The sequence below is a fragment of the Nilaparvata lugens genome, chromosome 3, assembly GCF_014356525.2.
Source record: "Nilaparvata lugens isolate BPH chromosome 3, ASM1435652v1, whole genome shotgun sequence".
NCBI lineage: Eukaryota > Metazoa > Arthropoda > Insecta > Hemiptera > Delphacidae > Nilaparvata > Nilaparvata lugens.
In genome coordinates, this window is record NC_052506.1 from 16,306,378 (window position 1) to 16,329,714 (window position 23,337).

At 32.6% G+C, this 23,337-nt stretch overlaps 1 protein-coding gene across 3 annotated transcripts in view; it reads right to left on the reverse strand.

Annotated features, from left to right (window-relative positions):
- Positions 1-23,337, reverse strand: part of LOC111058274 (spondin-1) — a 53,740-nt gene that overhangs the window by 19,632 nt on the left and 10,771 nt on the right. For all 3 annotated transcript variants that reach the window (XR_005570681.1, XM_039423054.1, XM_039423053.1), the window contains exons 2-14: positions 21,760-21,974; positions 13,086-13,257; positions 10,512-10,610; positions 9,353-9,497; positions 8,854-8,966; positions 8,348-8,441; positions 6,711-6,834; positions 5,902-6,032; positions 5,434-5,527; positions 4,816-4,914; positions 3,408-3,585; positions 2,566-2,670; positions 1,193-1,301 (exon numbers count right to left, since the gene is read on the reverse strand). Coding sequence is in view for 2 of the 3 variants with exons in the window: in XM_039423054.1 (XP_039278988.1) it covers positions 1,193-1,301; positions 2,566-2,670; positions 3,408-3,585; positions 4,816-4,914; positions 5,434-5,527; positions 5,902-6,032; positions 6,711-6,834; positions 8,348-8,441; positions 8,854-8,966; positions 9,353-9,497; positions 10,512-10,610; positions 13,086-13,257; positions 21,760-21,955 (1,659 nt within the window). In the remaining variant the exon portion in view is untranslated. The remainder of the gene's footprint in view (positions 1-1,192; positions 1,302-2,565; positions 2,671-3,407; positions 3,586-4,815; positions 4,915-5,433; positions 5,528-5,901; positions 6,033-6,710; positions 6,835-8,347; positions 8,442-8,853; positions 8,967-9,352; positions 9,498-10,511; positions 10,611-13,085; positions 13,258-21,759; positions 21,975-23,337) is intronic.

The window sequence follows — 23,337 nt, forward strand, 5'->3', positions numbered from 1 at the left end:
CCACAAGTTTAGTAGGGTTTATTGAAATACCATGGAGGGTGACAGTGACACCACGATAACATTATAGTGACTATCATCAAATGAATTTTGAGTATTTGAGCAAATTTTACAATAACTGAAAACTGCTCCAGTAGGCTAGAAATTAATAAAAGTACCAATGACTTGAAGTATACACTGTAATGACTTGAAGTAATGACACTGTTTTATGCATTTCTTACATCTGATGAATAAAGTATTTTTCTATTCTATTCTATGTATTTGTCATTATCATCAATATAACTTAATAAACCTTCTTGCGAAGGCACAATTGAATTTGAACTGAATCCAGTAGAATTACAAAGCTATTTCCCGATATGTTAATGATTTCTTATAACAATATCACATACAGTATTACTCATAACAATAACATAATAAAAAATGACAGGAAAACTTAGAATTATTTGAGAGTACGCACTACTAGTAATTTATAAAAATGCCATGAAGAGGCCAATACATCTTCAGCAACTACACAGATCATTATGACACTTGAAAATAGCTCTGAAACTTATGTAATCTTCTTTATCTTCCTTTACAAGAATATTGGCAATTGAATAGGAAATAAAGCTTTAAACTTAATTATCTAGTCTAAGTGGAATTTTCAATTAACTCATATTATTGTGTACAGGTACCATAATGTGTTAAAAAACATTTTTAAACTAAACTACAGTCAATGTTACTTTGAACTGCGCCTATAGAAATGAGAAGATATCTTAGAAGGCATTATAATTGAAGGAAATTCTATTTTTTCAAATGTTGTTTTCAAGGTGTTTGTAAATCTCATTAGATCATTTGAGAGTTTATTACTCCACTGTTTCAAACAAATAAACTGACAACCTTCTTATATTTAAATAACCCTCAGACCTAAGGATTACATTTGCTCCTGATCTACAGATATTTTTATTTTCATTCTATTAGTTACTACCAGCATAACACATGAGTAGAATGGAGAATTCATCATAGTTAAAAAACATTCATTGATGAACAACATCGTTTGAATATTAAATTGAAAATATATTCAATTAAATAAACTAACGGTATGACAAATCGAGGAAACCCCATTTTATTGGTTTACAATGTTAGTGGAGAGTCTACTAACTTTGATTGGTTTATATAATTAAAAACATCTTTGCTTTTATATACATATATTACTCACTGGATATGTTTGACTGCAATCATCAAGTGGCTCATCGCATTCACGAGTTTCTTGAAATTCAACGTTGAAACGGCACTCTTTTTCAAATTCATCTTTGAAAATCTTCTGCCTATAAAAATATACAAGGAACCAATTTAATTTTTCAGCAATTTGATAAAGTACTGTACGGTACCTCAATTATTTGAAAGTCAGTTGGAATAGTGTTGTCAGAGAAAAATACAGTACGTAGCTTATTGTAACTGTTATGTCGAGAATTCCACTTGTATATATTTTGGAAATCTTGAAAATTGGTAAGTAATGTAGGATATGGGATAATGGGCCTATACACATTTTAGATTGTATGACAATATGGAAAATTTGGATAGCCCACCCGATCATTTTAGTAAGCAATAAAAAGCAAAATTAGTTAAATAACTCACATCAACTATTAACTTGATAATAGAAGCTAATAAACCAAAGACTATAATAATTGTTTTCAACAAATTTGTCAATGGTACTATAAACTGTACAATGCCAGTATGCCATTTTAAGAGTAGCCTATTCATTTCACATCTCTTTCAAGGGATTCCATCAGGTTATTAGAAAAATATAAAACCATAATCAGATCGAATAAAAACTTTAAATATTTATTATTAGGACAAAAAATAATTAGTATTTCAAATATTGAGCTCAAAGTAAACTATTCAATCTCGTCACAATATTTACACTGCATGAACAATCTACTAAAATACTATTATCTTTCACAATTACCGTATTAAAATTATAGCCTATTATTTTTCATATCAAACTGTATTTATATAAAAAAATCAGATCATTTTTCATGCGTATTCTTCTGATCCTAGTTTTAATTTTCCAAGCTGTACCAAATCAGGGCATTTTTGTATAAATAATTAGAATATTTCTCGATTTTCGAATTGAAAATCTAGTTGAGGAATTTTATACTTGATTATAGCTCATGGAATTTGCAAATTTTTAATCATGATTTGAGGTGAAAAAAATCATACACTGAATCATAATTTATGTAAGGCTACCATGGGTTTATTTATTTATTTATTGATACATAGGCCTATATATATATATATATAGAGTCCTACAGGCATAACCCAAATGCACGCATGAATAAAATTACATCAGTTAGAATGTAAGATAAACAATACAACTCAAAATTTTATCATTAGAATACAATTTAAATAATTATTTAAATTTAAGTTATAGGAAATAATAATAAGAGAGACAGAGGATAGACAACTCAAAAGAAATAAAGTATATTTGGATGGTACTGCTTCTTGTTTGCGATTTTCCTTGAGCATCGATATAATAGTCACAAACATCTATCTATAAAATAGTGAAGTTAGGTAAGTTTGAGTACTAACCGCACTTTATTGCCACGCCCACAAGTGGCTGAACAGGTTGACCAATCACTCCACTCGGCCTGCTCACATTCAGGCAGAACTCTGCTCAAATACCTTATGTCTGGTCTGCAAGCACAACCAATACATTCAAAAATTACCATATCAACTAATAATGAATTACAAACAAGCCACAAATAACTATTATACTATATCAACTAATAATGAATTACAAACAATCCACAAATAACAATCATACTATAAGTGTTCAATGCCGTACTCATCCATATTAAACTCATCTAATCTACAGATATTGAATTCTTCAAACTTTCAGATTGGGCTTGTTCTGAACAAGGATTAATACGAATCTGGGTAAAGCCAGTTCATACACCCTAAGCCATGAGAACTAGCATTGATCATTGAATTCATACACTTTAGGAGGCATATAATTTATCATACTTCTCATATGACTTTTTCTATGTGTTTTATGCTCCAGAAGTCGTACTCTAGCTCTATGCTCATTTGGCCTTACCCCAGCCTTAAATTACATGTAAGGCCCGGTCACACAACAGCCGGTTAAATTTTAACCGTGATTAATTACACGACAACTAATCAGAGAAGGCGTTTTTGAAAAGACGGCTTCTCTGATTGGTTCTCGTGGAATTAATCACGGTTAAAATTTAACCGGCTGTTGTGCAACCGGCACTAAATCTTGTAGAATATAGAGTTCGTAGACTACATCTCAACTACAGTAGTGTTCTATAAGGCTTTTAGTATATAAAATTACAAAACGATACGATCATAATAATTGGTATTGTTTGAAAGCATATAGGCCTATTGTTATAATTAATGGCTATTTTTCTTACCCACAGTTTGCATTTGGTATGGTGCAGTTTTTGCGTTGGGTCACCTGTTCACTGCATAGTAATGAACCAGCTTTCTCAGGCTCTTTGTACTCTCTCTGTCTGGTCTGAAAGCCAATGCCGCAGCTCTCTGTAGGGATGCATATGCCCCAATCGGACCATTGTCTCAACACTTCACAAGCTGCAATTTCGAATAACAGAATTAGGATAACCAGAAATCCACTTAATGGTATAATGGTATGATGAAATACTTTTTCCCTTAAGGCTGTGCAAAGGCTAAAAATAAAGTTTCTACGGGTGATATTTTTCAAAGTTTTTCAAAGTATATCAAAATGAAAAAGGTTTCTCAGGAAAACATTTTTTTCCCGATCATTATTTTTTGAGATATAAGCCCCTAAAGTTTAAATTTTTGGGACAGAACATTTCAAGTAGGTACGGTAAGAGATAAATCAATGAGATTTAAAGGATAGATTCTTCATGGTATTGTTGATATAGTAAAATAAAAATTTTCTGAAAATATTGATTTTTGAGAAAGTTATTCAATTTACTCAACTAAAAGTTGTTTGGTCATTTTTAGTAAATTGCATTTTTAGCCTTTCAACAGCCTTAATCAACAACCTAATGTGGAGTCGCATGAAGCCTACTTTAAACTACATACTTACAGTATCTACATCCTCTTATTCGAAAAAATAACTCCATTCACTAGTAAATAACTTATGTATGCAACCAATATCTGAGTAGGCTATCTGTTGTTGTAGATAGGAAACAGTTAAGATGAGGATTAAAACTCAATAAAATATATCAAGTACTCTTTTGTTTTATTTAAAAAATATAACACACATTTTATATTACCCATAAAATGAAAGGTTACTCGATATAATTATTTTATTGTGTTTAAATAATTCCAGTAGCCCTAAAAAGAAAAGTGAGTATTTGGAATGAGGATGTATGATGATGAAGAAGAATGTTGTATGCATCATGGGAATAGAATCTTTTTTCTTCCTCAGGGAAGTCACAGGGAAATTGTCACCCTCGGCTTCACTCGCGCTACAAATTTTGTTCCTCAGGGAGAACAAATTCCAATCTACTCTCATCAGACCCTAGTATGCACAATTAATTTAGAGTTTAGTTACTAAACTACCTAATATAGTAAAGTAATATACTAAAGTAATATAGCTACAACTTAAAATATTTGAAAAGAAAATACGATAATTCAGGCGAACTAAACAAGAATTAATCAAAGACTGAAGCCTGTAGCTGAAGTATTAATAGTACGGATGTTATGAATGACCATGGATGCCATATTGAAAATTTGGTTTCAATAAAAATACTCTAAAAAACTCTTCAGCAGATTGGAAAAATACAATCAATTACCGAGAATTGTCTATTTCAAAAATATTTTTTTACATACCATCATCAGGTTCGGAAAGTTCTTCTGAATCAGTGCAGCTTCTCTCATAAATTCTTTGTCTATTCAAATACAGTTTAGCCATTGGCTTCATCTCTTCACCTGTAGGAGAGAAACATGACAAATGTCAGGGTTTTAAAGATTTATTTCAGACATAAAGTAGAGAAATAAAAAGTATGTTTTTTTTGGTGGGGAGTCCCTTTACGGGTAGGTCCTACCTAGCCTGAATATATCATTTAATCCATCAATGGGTCTAACATTGTAGCTTAACTTACTTGAAATTAAAATGGAAACTAAAAATTAACTTATCCAGAGAAGATATAAGAAGATAGAGAATATGAGTTGTGGAAGATTCGAATTAGTTTTACAGTCTAGAAATAGAATCATAGCATTGGAAAATGTTTGAAACGTGAGACTCTATAGTAGCTGTATTTTTAACAATGTTTTATATACGGTAACATCTTTTAAGAATTCTGTTCAGTCTTCAGAAATCAAAGAAAGTGTATAGAGAAATACAGTCTGTTTTAGGTATTATCTTATAAAAATTGGTATACAAAATTGTGTACTTTGCATAAACATACAATACCGTACAACATATAAAATCAGAGCTACCTTAATTACCTGAAGGATCGAAAAATGGAGATTTGTGATCAGCTGGATACGATGAATTGATCCGTCTGATTGGTTCTTGTGGTACAGTTGGCTGCGTCGGTGACTGTAAATTTTAAATACATTTAAAAAAATGTTATTTGAAATTTATTGTATAGTCTACCTAATACAACCAGGAAATATATATTTTCACCTTGTTGAATATAAGCGACAAACTTGTGCATTCTTTTTCCTATGGACCTAGAAGAATGAACTCAATTCTTATGAGCAACGTAGAGAATTCTATCACTTTCAATAAGAATAAGGAACCAAACATTATTTTATTTTCTAAATTTCAGTAACTCAAAGATAGTATAGGTCTCATGGATCCATCAGTAGATGATAAAAAATTCCGTTGAATATTTGTTGTTGGATCGTAAAAATGGTAGGTAAATAGTTCTGTATTTTATTATTATGATTGTTTTAAATCACTGTACTCACTGTATAAGTTATACCACTGTCTATCCCAGTATCCCAAGGATATAAATTCAGAACTTTGTTTTCGACCCAACTGCAATTCTCCAAGCACAGTTCTAGTTTTGATACTCCAACTACCCAGTCCGGCGAGGGATCTGTGAAAGTTGAGATATCACAATTGAGAATTTATGCTAATTATTTCAGAATAGAATATCATGGAACAATAAAGACATGATGAGGATGCTTCACTAAGGTACCTAGCAACTATCTTTCAAGTATTTTTATAACAATATTGCGATATTCTCTTGATATTCCTTTATTATTCTTGTAGAGCTCAAATCATCAAACTCAGAACTCAACATTTGAAATTAGTTGTTGTATTGAGAAATAGTAGTTAGTATCATGGTTAACAGACCCAACCGGCAATAGAGAGGTTCTGAGTTCGATACGTATATTTTTGTGAATTCTCTCTGCTTTCATTATTTTTTGTAGTTGCAGTAGTCTATCTGCAGAAAAACTATCATCTGGATATATTCGATAGCATATTGATTGGGATTCAATTTCATTAATTATTTAATTATAGTATTAATTTGATTATTTATTTTTCATTTTCACATAATTTATGACCAGAACTCTCACAAATACATTATATTAAATAACACTAAACTCTCTTACAAATTAGTTTAGAGTATTTTCTATGTTTTATTATCAATCATTGAGAAATAAATATTATCAATTGATTGATCATTACATTATTCGAACAATAATTCATTAAAATTATTAACTACTTAGTAGATTCAATGAATTATTGAATTTTGAAGCGATTTACTCACCAATCATTGAAACCAGAGAGATAAGATGATGCTTCTTGTCCACTCTGAATACTGCAAATGTTTTCCCAGTTACATTCGGATAGCTTATACCTCTTGCTTTGATAATTGTGCGTATGTTTTGACTCTGAATTGGAAAAATATACATTATGAGCAATCAGTACTAAAAACAAGCTATATTTACAATAGTTCATGTTTGTTGTATAATCAACTTATTTTTGTTTTCAGACACAATTTTGTGCAATTAAAAATTATGCAAACAAGATATAGTGAGGTCCACGTTATAATGGCAGTGAAGAAAGATAGGATAAAAACGTTGCCGATCCTGTCTTTGACAATGCCTTCTATAGACGGTAGATGATACAGGTTTATTGATGTAATATTAACTGTTCCTTCTCGTTTAAAATAATCAATTGTAGTTTATTAAGCAAGAAATTATATTTTTCAATAATTTCATATTGAATTTTCATAATGAAGATGAAATATTTTGTTAATTAATTATGAATTCTACATTGTTGAGATACGATCTGGCAATAGAGCAAAGCGAGAAAGAGATAGCGCCATCCGCTTTGTTGAATGATAGACAAGGATAGCAATACCATTGATAATTAAACACTGCCATTATAACGTGGACGTCACTATAGTATGTATATCATGAAAATAGTCTCATATCATAATGATTATAATAATGTAAGACGATGAATCACACATAATTATGAATTATGATACTCAATTGAAATATTCTTGTTTCACCGACTAAATGAGTTCAAGGCCTGGAAAGAAGAGAATGTATTTCTCCAAGTACAATAGTAGAAGTAGGCATATAGTTGGCCTACCGGTAGTAGTAGTAGCCAAGTAGTTGTCTAGTTAGTTGTATAATTGATATAATTAAATATTAGTAACTCAATATTTGTTTCATCTTTACTCAGTCACAGAAGTTTTGTAACTTCCTCGACATTCAGTTACCATCAATACATATAGAATATTAATTATTCAACAGAGCTTAGAATCAGATTTATGCTGTTCATCAAATTTCCAAAAGATGCTCTTTGTAGGTAAGCTACTTCCACCGATTATACAATAATATTCTTATAAACATGAAAATATAATAAATTTATCTACACATTTTCAAATATACAGTTCCGTCCAATACGTTCTTTCGTTTGTCAATCACTATATTAGTCTTGAATTTTAAAAAAACACTTATGGAGTGAAAATGCACTTACATTGGTAGTGACGATCGTTTCGACCTGTTGTTGGTCATCATCAGACTGTAGGAATTTACTCTAATGTCAAGGTTATGTGTGGTAAGGGATGAAGGTGGAGATCATCCTTTACCACACATAACCTTGACATTACCGTAAATTTCTACAGTCTGATGATGACCAACAACAGGTCGAAACGATCGTCACTACCAAAGTAAGTGCATTTTCACTCCATAAGTGTTTTTAAAATTCAAGTTTAATAATAGTGAAAAGTATGGATAAGCATCAGAGTAATCACTATATTAGACTTCAGTACTATCTTGCTATGTTATAGTTCTACTCTAATATTTTTCTGTAAATTTCAAGTTCACTCACTCTGAATTACAAACAATAATGATTATTCCGTAATATGAGATATATTATATGATTGCCTACCTCTTGCTTGAGTTCAGCTTCAAGCTGTTTGGTTGCTCCATTCAAGGCAACCTGGCGGAGACCTCCTGATGCCAGTCCTCCATACTCCCAGAAACTACACAAAATTGAAATTGTGTCATTTAAGTTGCTTTAAAATTCATTGACATTTAAATAATATAATAATATACAATTTAGGATGTGTTTGTTGTGTTTCTGGCGATATGCTCAAACTTTTTTCGAGCAAAACAAGATCTTATTACCATACAGAATTCTTAAAAGTTAAAAATTAGACAACGATGATGTGTTTCCGATAAACTTGCAATCATGAGAGTTCAATTTTTAGGGAGTCAAGTGAATATGTGTAAGAGATTACATCTAAAAAGTTGATATTTTTTGTGTAAATCACAAGAGACTACATTTAAAAAGTCGAATAATTACTTTTATTCCAATAGGCAAAGGACTGAACTTCCTATAAACTGGTACTAACAGGACAATACAGATTAATAATATTTCAAACTCTATGTTACCTGTAATTAGAAGTATGTGAAGCACCAATAACGTCACTGAATCTTGTCAACCAACTATTCGTAGGGAAATCTTTCGGATGTGTGTGCCTCGACCACAGCCCTTCAAATGTTACCTGCAACAATTTTTTGTTATCATTATAATTAACATATCTCACAAATTCTTAACCAACAATGTCACAATATACATTTTATGTCACGTCAACCATATATTACTGTGGTACTTGGCCTGTACTATTCATTTTATGTCACATTATCAATCATAAATTACTGCTACTTAGCCTATACATTTTATGTCACGTCAATAATAAATTACTGCTACTTAGCCTATACTAATGATTTTATATCACGTCAATCATAGCTTAATACTGTCTTGAAAGACGTAATCTTTTTTAAGTTTTGATTATCATTTTCCTTTCAAATGAATAATAAGCAATTCTTCAGCCTCGCATGAATGTTGTGATTCATGAGGAAGAAATGAGGAAAGGATATGGTCACCTACCTCATACTTGGCTTCATTGCAGGAGCAACACTCTCTGATGAATGGTGGCGCGCTATCAAAGCTGTCTTCAACGTTTTCACAGAGAGTGCGCGAGAGCAGTCTCTCATCTTGATACCATGTATCTCTGTGCTCAATCACTGTTGCTCTACAACAAAAAATACGAAATACTGTTAATAAAATAGTTGAAAATGTATGCGAGCTATTTTAGAGGATGACATTTCTGATATAACTTTTGTGAATTTGTATTCATACAACTACCATTTAAAATAATTTAATGTCTCAGCCAATTTCAATCAACCCAAAGAAAATCCTTAGCTTGACAAAATTCAAAGTGAGATTTTTTGACAAAGTGATAGCTTGACAAAGTTCAAAGTGAGATTTTTTGACAAAGTGATAGCTTGACAAAGTTCAAAGTGAGATTTTTTTGGAAATAAAATAAATAATACTTGTCATTATTGGAATGTTGAATTTCAAAATCCCAATTCTTAAGCTGGGCTTTCACCAAAGTTATTAACAAAATGTTAATAAATTAATCCTTATAGGTTCTATTAGATTGAACGGAACTTGACAAACACATATGTTCATCATGTGTATGATAAGTTATGTTCAATCATAGAAACATAATAGCTTGAGTAGATATCCCATGGTATAGGACGTTTATGTCGCAACTTTTACTGTTATCTCGAGCCGATAGTCCACGTAGTTCTTTCCCGTGAAGCTGTGTGACACTGGTAGTCTCTCATATTGTGCCGTTCATACACTCTCACCCCAACAAAACAGTAAAAATCGACCATAATCGACAGTAATCGGCTTGAGATAACAGTAAAAGTTGCAACATAAACTCCCTATACCATATGGGATATCTACTTACGCTATTGTTTCTCTATGGTTCAATCTAATAGAATCTATTAGGATTAATTTATTAACATTTTGTTAATAACTTTGATGTAAACGCAGCTTTAGAGGATAATCTTATTGAAAAATTTACTGATATTTTTCTCTTAAAAATGATTTTATCGTTACCTCCTATTTTTCACATTTCATTTTTGAAATTATCTATACATTAAGTACGGTATCATCCAACGTTACAAATTTCATTACAAGTTAACCTTTCGGTAAAAATATATTTTCTATCATTTCTACTAATTAATAATGTTACCTTATTGTCAAGCACCCACTGCCTGATGGTGGTGCTTTCCATATGACTGATATTTCGGTCTTTGATGTGAACGATGTCTGTGTCACCATATTAGGACAACTGAAAGTGAGAAGGATTCATTAATTCAGCTAATTATAGTACCGTAAGTTACTTCACACTCAAGTCTACAATCTAGAATCAAACATTTTGGGCACAATCATTCAAACATTCTTGTGTAAGTTCACAACTATGTAGTCTGATAAATAAATAGTCATCTACTAAGCAGCATATATTTTTATCGGAACCAAAAATATGTTCTTCATAATTTATTGTTTTGGGACCTGATTTTAATCATATTAGAATGTTTTCCTGTGTTTGTAAAGTTACCATAAATATACTCTGACGGTTGTGGAACTGATTTTATTTCTTGTATCAATCATAAATCATGATTAATCACAGATCGAAAACTTTCGAACTTTCAAGACATTAGTTTCATGCTAGTTTGGTTATTGATTGTTTTATGAGTGGTTTAATATCACACTCAATAGGTGTTAACCTATTAGAACTTCAGTTTTCTTGGACAACTCGGGCTAGTTGAGGACCAAATCGCTCGAGTCATTATTTTTAATAGATCAATAACGATAAATGAATCAGAGAATTCCTAGAGTTGTCTTTAAATTTATCCAGAAAATCTATGAATGTATGCAATTTACTCAAAATCAATTCAACGATAAAGTTGCAATTCAAGTTCCAAAAGTTGTTGAAGTATGTAATACATATAGCCTAGTAGATGTAAGATGATTCGGATCCTTGTACATGAAAGTTAACCTTTTTAAATAGAATTTCAAATAAACGGCCAACACGGAACTTTCCCCAGTTTTATAGTCTACCTACGGATGGATCCCTGTTTCTTCTCATTCTGAAATAGGAATAATAAAGTATAAGAATTGATCAGATAGGCACTCCATCTATGGTGAGTGAAGGGCATCCAGAATCAGACTATGAAAGTGTGAGGAAATTTGTATGAGTGGGAGAGAGCGAGAGGGTGAGTAAATTTGAGAGAGTAAGTAAGGATTTCCAACTCCAGTGGAGGGATTTCCCTGAAGGTGAATAGATTTGAGTCAGATGCTAATCACTGTGTGAACGTGGCACATTGACGGAATCAATTCGAATAGAGCCGTCTAATGAATCGCGTTGTTCACTCCAAATAAGCTGAATGAGTCCAACTGACTGTATGCGACACTTTCAAATTGGATTAGTGTATTTGGATCCCTTTATGTTGAGCGGTCGGCTCACTTCTCATTGCATTTTACTGCCCAGTCTCAAATGGAGTTTCATTGTAAATTACTGGAGATGGTCTAGATCCAGAATATCAGAATCATTATCAATAATCATTTTCTGTAAGTTGTGTAATTCTGAATGATTGATTGAATAAATATTGTAACAGCTTCAAATTTTAATTAGGAATTCATTGATTTCAAATCGTGATATTGATAACAATGATCCAATTATATTAAGCGAGCAATTTCTGTATATATTTTTATAATTGGTTATTTATATTTATTTATGGTTATTTATGTACAACGGATCTCGAAAACGGCTCTAATGATTTTCACGAAATTTGGAACATAATAGGTTTATGATATAAAAATTCGATTGCACTAGGTCTCATCCCTGGAAAAACTCGCTGAACGACATTAAAAGGATAATTCATCCTTGGAAAAACAGCTGAGACTTTCGTCGTCTGTGGATGATAAAAAAGCGAGTTAGAGAGAGTGCATCTGTGAAAAATCAAAATATCTCACCCCCGAAATTCATAAGCTGACGTATAGCTGTAAAATATAAACACGATCATTTTAAAGAATTGTGTTCTGTTTATCAATAAATAAAAATAACGAGCGAAGCTCGTTGCACCGATATTTATGATTGAACGAAACTACAAATTAATATTAATTACCGGTAATATAACTTATTTATAACAATAATAAATATAATTCTGAATTTGACTTTTCCGTAGTACCAGTTATAATTAGTAGTCCTCACAAAGGACTACTTATCATAGGAATAATTTAACGAAGTGGTAGAGCTTTGGTTATTGATATTTCACAAGTTTATACAAGCATCATTATACGAGTTCCTTACAAAGTCTAGCCTTACAAGCCTTCTAGCCTTCTCTTAAAGTCTAGCCTTCTCTTGTAAACCTTGTTTAGATGTTAAGTATTCAAGTTTTTTAGTGAACAGAGGCGTTGATTCTCCTTCCTCGCACACAGGCTTTGCCCATGTGAGGAACCTTCTTCAAGTTTTGTATATGTATATTGTATATATTGTTTGTACTTTCTGAGAAGAAGAATAAAGATAATTTCAATTTCAATTGTACGACGATAAAATTACAATTATAATACTTCATTAGTAGAATGAAATGTGAATGTTTTTGATGGGCGAATGAAATGAAAATTCAAATAATCTGCATGGAAACCACATCTAGAATTTGAATCACTTTTCAATATATTCAGAATACTACTAGATTACGAACTTCCTTTGTATAAAATACAATCAAAGATGCGTTAGGTACTGAACTCAGACTACATAACTTACCTGTCACTGAACTTCGTCAATGCATCCCCATACAAGGAGAAAACTCCGACAGGCCTATTTTCAATTTCTGAGAATGACATCCACATTGGAACCTGTGCTTCAGCTATCAGTTTGAAACCAATGAACTTGGGCACATTGGATGACGGACCATCACGCATTCCTTGGATGCTTACTGGAAAAAACAAAACAGTTATTACGTATTATTGATACTTCGAATTTTCTTTGTTAACAAATTCCTGACGTCTATTGAACATGGACAGAATCGATTTAGACAGAATTCCATAAATTTCAAGGTGAAAAAGTGAAAACTTGAGTTTTTAAAAGTTGAAATAAACATAAATATATTCATAATAAATAAATACAATTTTAATTTTCATAATAAATATAATTTTATTGCCATGAAACATACATGTTATGAGCAACGTCAAATTTACAATAATTTTCAAAATTTACAGTTAAGTCAATAGTTTACAATATTATACAATAGTTTATATTATACTCGTATTAAATACTATTACTGTAAATAATTTACATTATTAAAAATCTAAAGATCATGAATTTTAAGTCCAAAATACTTGTCAAGAAAATAAAAAGGATTTTTAACCAACCAAAAATATACTTTTAATCAATTTGATATTATGAGTACCTACATTGGGAATTTTTTAAAAATTTTATAACGAACTAACAAGGGAACAAAGTGACGAGAAGAAAGATAAAATTCCACAATATTGTTTTTATATGATTTGGCAATTTTATATTTTTGACAATTTTCATCTTTTCTATTTCACATAGAGTTCTTTGGCTCTAGATAGTCAGAATGGTGATTCAGATTCGTTGAGGAATAAATGTATGTTTATGTCCAAATATTTGAAAAATAGCATCCAACTATTTGGCGTTCAACTTTACATCAATTCCATAATGTTCATGCGACTGAGCTGCCTTGCACAGACAAGTGTAGCAAAATTAGCATGAGGCTAACGACTGCTCATTACGATCTCAATTGAAGGTTGGTGAATGAAAAACGCAACAAAAAGGGGAAGACGCCGTCTGGGTTCCAGATTAATGAGGCAGTGCTACTCAGATGAAGTAGTTACATTAACATACTGATTGTACAATTGAAGATAATGTTTGCTGGATACATTGTGAATCAGACTCAAGTATCCTCACTCCAAGACACTAAACGTAAGAAGCTTTAAACGGAACCCATAATTTTCAGATGTGCGTGTTAATAAGGTTTCTTCACCCCCTCACAACCAAGCAGTATTGTTCGTACTTCACATTGTGCCAGTTGCCAGTATTGGTTCTACTTCTTATACACAATAAAGTTGACAATAATTCATTACTGTATTATAGAGTATTATACAATTAATTTAAGTGTTTTAGTAAGTTTAGTGAAACTTGATTTTAAAAAATCCCTCACATTCGATTGCGTTATTAAAAGTCTAAGCAGCATAAATATAATTAAATCTATAGGTCTATTGAATTGATTATTGGGTCAGCTAAAAAAAAATTATAAAATCCAAATGAACAGATTTTGAATCTTAATTAAGAAATCTTCCTATCAAATTGAATACTATTTTGGTATGATAGGATGCAAATATAAATTTCTTGCACTTCCATGTAAAAACTTTCGAATTTCAATTTTTTTTGAACAGATATTTATCGTATTTGCAAAACTGATATTCAAAAATTAACATTGAGATGACTTTATGTGCTCACTCAACCATCCCCATGTTGGAGTTGAGTGTATTTAATTCAATAAACTCCTGTTCCTATATAAAAATGAATTAAAATTTCACATTTGGGTGTACTTACTCCTGAACATTTAATTGATGGGAGTGGAAAGTCTTCAATATCTTGAAAATTAGTTGAAGATATAATATTATAATTCTTGATGATTGGATATTATTTGTGAAATCACCATCTATTTTTGAAGTATTAACTCACTTTTAATGACTAGTAGTGAATTACAGTTCTCATACATCTCGTTAATCAGTGTCACGTTTTTCGGGATGCAAAGTATTACAGTAGATCCTATTCAACAGTGGAAAAAGAAGAATCCGCTGACTGTTGAATAAAAAACGGGATTGTGATGTTTGACAGGACGGAAAGCAGTAAAAATTTAATTCGGACGGGAGCAGACGACTTGACACGTTCTCTAACCCGTCATCCATCATTCTAAACGGAAGAGAAAGCGCCATTCGTTCTGATCCTTCTACATTTCCTGTAATGCGCCTCCTTCTCCGCCTGGTTCGGCTGAATATCCTCCCCCACAGAAATAGAATGAAAACTGGCGGATAACGCTACGAGTAAGTTAGCCGCATTAACAGCAGCAACCCCTCATTTCTCACAAATCGTACGCTTAATTTACCACGACTGCGACTTCAATCTTAAGCCGCCTTTTTCACCAACCATTACCTCAAGCTCCAATTCATCTGAAGTTCCAATTCGCCCAGTCGAATAAAATATAATGCTGGATCATTCCAAACTCAGATCAAACGAATATCAAAGTTGGGCCACAGAGCCTCATCGTGGCACTGTTAACGGCTTCCAAATGAGGCATTATTTCAAACTACGCTAGCTTGATGACGATTTCCAAATAAAGTATTCTTTCAAATCAGGGATCAGTTAAATGAATTGATGAATTAGTTGTTTTCGAAATCAGGATTCACAAGTGAATTTTTACTAAAGTTCTAATACAGTGAGTCGTGATTTTTGAGAATGTAGATCAGCTTTAATACAAAATTATACGAAGTTTTCAAAGTTCAGACTAGAAAAATGAAAATGTTCAGTTCTAACAGGAAAACTGAGACTACAGCGCCACTCCAATCAGCATGATCAGCATTGAGTTTGCTCCTTCATTTTCTGGATGATGCACACGTGATCATGCGTTTGAAGATGGAATGTTGATATCAAAAACTATGAGTTTAGTGGTATTATTTGTATTCAAAACTCTTTCGACCATAGTTTTTTAAAAGGTCCAACTTACTGAGCTGATGGAGTTTCCCAACCTATAGATTTTTGTCCACAGGTGAGTATGGTTATTTATTCTAGATCACAATATCTAAGAGTTTTTTGTTGAGATTTCATATCATAGTCGAGTCAAACTGGAAAAGTGCTTCTTTATCAGAGTCATTTTCTCAGGAGCAGTTAGTTCTAAAGCGACTTTTTCCCTCGCTCAAATGAGGTTCGAATCACTTAGCTCAATTCAATTTCAAATCAATTTTCTAATTTCAAACTTCTCAGCTCAATTTATAACAGTCGGTGCTATACGATTTCATTTCAAATTACAAATAATAAATCATGTTATTAAATAACGGCTGCAGAATGGAAAAGGATTACTCTTAAATTTGTTGCCGGGCGAACAGTAATGTCCACTTCACCATTTAACCACAAATTAATAATTGGAAAAACAAGGTCAAGAAATATTACAGTTGGAAGCAATTGAGAAAATAATTATTTGTGGTTGATTGCTCGTTAGGCGTGAGCGGCATCGCGCTGCCAAGCCATAATTAAAATTCGCAACGTTGAGCCGGGAAAGTGTCTGGCAATCAGCCCGAAAAATCGACAACAAACTCTTATCTCTCGCTCTTCAACTCGGCACCTTAATGATACGAATCGATGCTGCACACTGTACCCTGCACCCTCACCACTTCGGTCACTGGCAAATTTCTCATTAGCAGAAACAGAGTTACCGTATTCAAAATTGACACTAAACTCTAAACACACAAAGAGATCAGGAGCAATTGCATTTGTAAGTACCCTATGTCTTATGTTTCCGACACTTTTCCAATTTTGATACGCATTCATATTCTCAATATCGTGGCACCGAGCTTCGCTCGTTATTTATTTATTGATAAACAGAACACAATTCTTAAAAATGATTGGGGGTTTCTTTCCCGAATTTTGATTTATACACTATAAAATAGTACAAAAAGTTATGTTCCATACACTTGAATTCAGGTCAAATTTCCAGTCCAAATAACATTTAAAAACAGAAAAGTTGTAACTGTTTGGAAAGATTGTTTACAAACCAAATTGAATAACAAAATAACACTAACTAATCACTTAAAACTTTAAATAAATGATTAACTTTGAAAATTATGATATACTCTAATTTAGAATGATATACGGGTACCATGTCATTTAAGTTATGTTATGATTGATCTGACAGTCTTGATCAATATCGCTGGTTTGATACGAAGTAAATTTATTCATCAACAAGGCCACAAATCATAAAATACAATATGCTTAGGAGAGGACAACAGGTTTAGCTCAAGACTTCCTCCCAAAATTTGAAAGATAAAAGTTTCCGTAACAATAAACTCAAAATTTCCCAATCCTGGGCTTGGGTGTAATATTCGAGTATCGGAAGTAAAAAATGGAGAACACAAAATTATTTTCAATACAATCTGTTCCAAAAAAACATTAAATTGTTTATGATTTTTCATTTATAGTGATGAGGATCAAGAAAAATGGAGGGAATATTCAGATTGTAATCAATATAGTAATGACGAAATTCAGAATTCAATACAGTTTCAGACAATATCGTATTTTTGCATGTGCATTTATTTATTTATCTGTTGTTATTAGGCGAATATTCATCATTTAGATCATCATTCATTCATGCATTTTCTAGTCGGATTCAGAATACTGCATTTATAAAGAAGATGCTTCAGTTTTTCTCTCCGGTTCTACTACATATAAAGTTTAAAGAAATATTATCAACTTTTAGAATAGAAACTTCCTTCGCGCGTTTGATCTTATAGAGAGAAGTTGAGTCTACTCTGAAGAAAGGAAGGAGGTGGTACGTTATACTTGATTTTTTTTAATTAAAAGAAGTAGATGCAAAGAAGTAGAAAGAAAGGAAGAAAAAAGGGAAGATTCATTCTGAACTTTTCTTTTGATGCTCTGTGACTGAGCTTGGAAATACGAAATACATTAACAAGTTCTTGGTAGGATAACTGAGGCGATGTCTACGGTGGAAGATTCCTGAAATGTTTTGAAATATTATTTTATACGATCTTAACGGAATATTGAGAGAAGTATAAAAATGAACCTTTCATTCCAATAATATTTTCTTGGATTTTACTGCAGAGGTAAAACTGGTTGAACAAGTGAAGATATACGATTTCCTTGATGTTTGATGTATACTTAAAACTATCATACTACGATGTATAATGAAAACTAAAGTGATATCGAAGCTTACATTGAAATTCGGTTGTTATAAGTGTCAAATGCTATTCGGATATTCAAAACTCATCTGTAATTGATCATGATAGCATTTCAATTGAGTTGGCTGTTGTTATTCAATCACAACATCGATCAATAGCAGTTCAGTATTTGATAAGCTAATGGGTTTCTGCAAACCTGAGCGTTGACAAAAGCTTCGTGAGATGATTGGTTTGGGTTTGGGCTGATGACAATACATAGTTGGATATAGCAACATCAATCGCTGCATTGTCTAGTATATATGCGATACGTAATACAGTTATTGAAATCTGTCCGATGCCGAATGTTCCACAAGATTAATCCAGTCTGTCAAGAGCCGTGAGCGGTATTGTCTCCCTGCAGCGTGAATCCTCTACCTCCCCTCCACCTCTACCACCACCTCAACCATTCAATCTCATAGCTTAGCTCGAATTCAGGTGAATTGATTTCTGACTGTGATAACAGCTCCAACAAGTTTCAATTGGCTATACGTTCCCAATATTTCATGAACGTGAAATAGAGAGAATCCAGCTTGAATCCAACGACACATTGTATAGTTTTTTGACGCTTACGTCGATGCATAGCATATCGAATCAAGTTTTTTCGATGATATCAGCAAATTCAGCATATTTACAATAATACATTGAAATAAGTACAAGAATTAAGCTTATAAATTGAACAAAGATTGGTAGTTTTTGCTTAAAATATCTTGTCTGCGAGCAAGAGTAAAATCAATGAAGAAGTGACCCTTCATGAAACTTTTTAAGAAGCACTTATTGGCCTTATTTCCTACATTCACCTTGCAATTAAAGCGAAATTACGTTGAGAAGTGAATGAAACCAAGTAGACAAAGTGAGAAACGTGATGGTTGAACAATATTGCCAAGACTGAGAGTGTGTAAGGAATAATGAGAATAGAAATACAAATCTCAGTACCGTATACTCTTTTTTGAATTATTTTATCACAACATGTTTTGATATTTTTCAAGACTTGTTCCAACAATCATGCCATTTTCAAGACTTGAAAAAAGGGTACTGAAATTCAAAAAGGGTACTGAGATTTGTATTTCTATTTATATTACAAGTAGCCTTAAATAATAGAAAAGACACAATAATGAGAACTTTGTATCTCTAATCCTTAGGTTTTTATTTTAGATTACTAATCGAAACTCTACTTCGTGAATGATTTTAAGAAAGGTTCTATCAATAGCCTGAACCTAATTATGATCAGATTATTTGAAGTTATATTTAAAAATAAAATGAAGTGAATTAACGAGTAATCGATGTTCTGAACGCTCAAGTAAACAGCTAATGTATATTATTCATTATAGTACTGTTTTGAATTTATCGATTATGTATCGTCATTGTCCTTTCCCGGAAAAGTCTACCAATATAATTTTTTTCAACTGAGCTTGAAATAAACAAAATTATACAAAAACTATTTTTTTATTGATAAATATATTTCATCATTGGTAATATAATATATAATTTAATCTTACAAGAAAAACCCAGAGCGTCATTAAATATTTTCCTAAATGCATTATATTAGTAGGCGGAAATCAGTAGAAAATTTCCCATCATCAATGTTAGCCAGTTTTTTTATTCTTTGTTCTCTTCACAATTTTGCAAAAGAGGTCATGTCACCACAAATAAAATACAATTCGCAATCTAGATGAATCGTCTTGAGTTCTCAATTATTGTCTTCTAAGCTTACTGCGCATGCTGTTCAATTAAGTCGCCTTCAACTCTCATTTCTCACCAAGTATGACAATCAATTAGTTGTTGTTTCTCGCGTTTAATTAAGCATTTTTGAAGAGCGTTCTCTTGGATCTCAAATGTCTATAAACTACAATGTAGTATATCACAAGTTTCATGCATATTGTTTCACTCATTTTCTTCCTCAATCATAGATCCTTAGCAATTAGTAATATTTCTGACATACGGCTTGATCTTCTGGGGATCATCAACTGGAATTGTCTAAGTATTCAAGGCACTAAAGCGAGTAGTCAGGATGATGCTGGGGAAATCTACCAGAGCCCCTTGCAGGCAACTCTTCCAAGTGCAAGAATTCTGACCCTTTCCTGTCTATATACTCGAGGCTGCACTCCATGGACTCAAACATAGAGCTTCCTGGGCTAGGGGAACGGATATACACGGGTACAACACGAGGTCTAGGAATGCTCTAGGACTAGATGCACATAGGACGACTTTTCTTAAAGGTAGTCCTGGTCACCTGAGCAGGAAAATATTGACATGTATGAGCGAGGTGTTAGGAGTTCGGGTATTCGGTTGTATAATTTATTACCAGCTCATATAAAAGAAATGACTGGTACAAAATTCAGAGAACAATTAAAGAAGGAGCTGCTGTCCATATGCGCGTACTCAAATGAAGAGTTCAGAGAGTACTACGAGTGTCGAAATGGGGTTTAGAGAGAATAGAAAAAAATGTATTGACTTTTCATGTGCCTATTTATGTTCTAAACCACGAGCGTCGAGATAAGGTTTGGAGAGAAAAGAAAATATATTGACTTATCATTTATGTATTTATGTTCTGTATTTTATTGACTTACGACATTGACAAGTCCAAATACCCTTTTATATGAGGTCAGTGGATGAAAAATAATAATAATAATAATAATATAATAATAATAATAATAATAATAATAATTGAACTCTCTTCCACCTGTTTTATCTGAGATTGACTCAGAGGTTTTGTTTAAGAATAAATTGAGGGACTGGATGATCGAAAAATCTTTTTTTTTGTCATAGTCATTCAATTTCAGCTGTTTTCGATGCATGAAATCAAATCGGTAAACAGCTGTTTGCAGAACAAATAAACTTATGATTCTCATTACAGTATACTCTACTATAATGAAACCATATGTTTTCTTTACAATCGAGTATGTTTCCTAGTTCCGAAATAGGAACAGCAAAACTGCTACAAAAATACCTTCAGCGCTCCAGGTAATGTTTTCTATTTGTCAATTATTTTTTCTTTAGATTATTATGACAAAAAATAGTGTACGTTACTTGTACGTGAATGTATTTTTGCAGTGCTCGACTAGAAACATCATTCTCGCCTGCAAAAGGCCCCTTCCCGTGCTTGTTATGTAAGATACTATTACAGTATAATAGAACTTTTTGAATTGAGAGGTTTTTAAATACATAACCTAATAACTTGAGTGTTGATAGGAAATGACATTGGGTAATACGGCAAGGCAGAACATCCAAAAGGATCTCTCTGCCAATAAAAGCCATAAGAATAAATAAATAATTGATGTGATTCTAGTCATTTTGCCATCAGATTGTGCTATTTCTTGTCTTTTAAATATCTTAATATTTTTAACACAATGTTGTAATGTAACAATCTAAAATGTGACATACCTTATGTATTTGACCAGTGTCAATATTGTATTATTGTACAATGCATGACAATAAAATTAAATTGAAATTGATGAGATTACCTGTGTAACTGACGTCAGGATTGTAGCGTTCAATGTCGCCACTGATGGTGAGTTGGAAGCGGCCGTCAGCCATAGTCTTTGGCGTGCTGACTCCATCGGGCGAGAGATCGCATCGCAGGCCGTGTAGACTGCTCGTACAACACACAACCAGCACCAATACTGTTGCAGCTATGGTCAGCTGGACACCTCCACGCATATCCCCTGATTTCTACACTCTGCAACACCAAACACCAACCCCAATAATGAAACAATCTTGCCGAAGGATTAGTTGCAGAATCATAAATATTCAATAATTTCGGGAAGTTAGAGCCTCACTAAGAAATGTTAAGTGTACGACTTCTCAACTTGTGAAATATTTTAGTGTAATAGTATTTCTACGTTCACACTGAAAAGTTTTACAGGGTGATGGCTGTTCTCAATCTAACTTATGGCAGTGGAACATGGGTGCTGTCTAAGAAACAAGAATTTAAAATTCAATCTGCAGAAATGAGATTCATTAGACATGTAAAGGATGCACAAGAAAAGACCACTTTAGGAATGAGGTAATAAGGGCAGAATGTGGAACAATACTACTCACAAGCATTATCAGAAGCTACCATGAAAAGTGGTCAGAACATCTGTTGAGGATGATCGGTTACCCATTAATGCTTGGTTGCATAAACCAGAAGGCATCAGATGCATAGGGAGACCAAGATGGAAGCCGGAACAGGCTTAGCTCACAAAGTTATCACAGTCTAATCCCTGAAGAAGACGACACACCGAGAAAAGATTTTTGTACGATAACTTGCATGAATCCTATCAAGGAATAGAATTCGACAAGAAATAATGATTGATGACACGATCACAGTGTTAATTTTGATTGATCAAAGACGATGGAGGAATATTTTTTAGGATTTCATATGCCAAGAATAGTTTGCCTAGAAAGAGTCTTTAGAGGACAGCTATGCTTCCCTTACCATAGTGAAATTAATGTCCTTCTTTCAACCCCTTTTCTCATATTATAACTCCAATAGGGGAGGAGGAACAACACCGATAAATTGCCTCCACATTCTATAAGAGAAATTCAATACTGAGGTTATTGGATACTTTTCATACATTTTTAATAAATTTCAACTTTGATGATATAGCATTCAAAAGTTTTGTTTTTACAGTCTATGTTCCGAAAGTACCGTAAGTTCCATCAAAATTGAGATTTCTACAAGTTTTGAGTATTTTATCTGGAAGCCAGTATATTACTACTTGACAAAAAGCTGGTTTCTATAAGGTTTTCCAATTTTTGCATCTTCAAACCCGACTTGAACGATCATCATGATGAAGATATAATACGGTACAAGTTCATGAATCGGCTCCACATGGTTTATATTCAATATCAGGCTTCAAAATTTTCCTTCCAAGCAAGATTGATAAGTTGCTTCCCATGGAAGTGTAGGAAGAAGCTCTTCTTCGTCAGGATCTCTGGAAGAGTTCTAGTACCTTTATAGTTTATAAGAAAAGTTATTTTATAAAGATTTTTTGAAAACTGAACGAATGTAGTTAAAATTTTTTTACATTCTGATCTTTTCCCCTTTGTGAACTCCT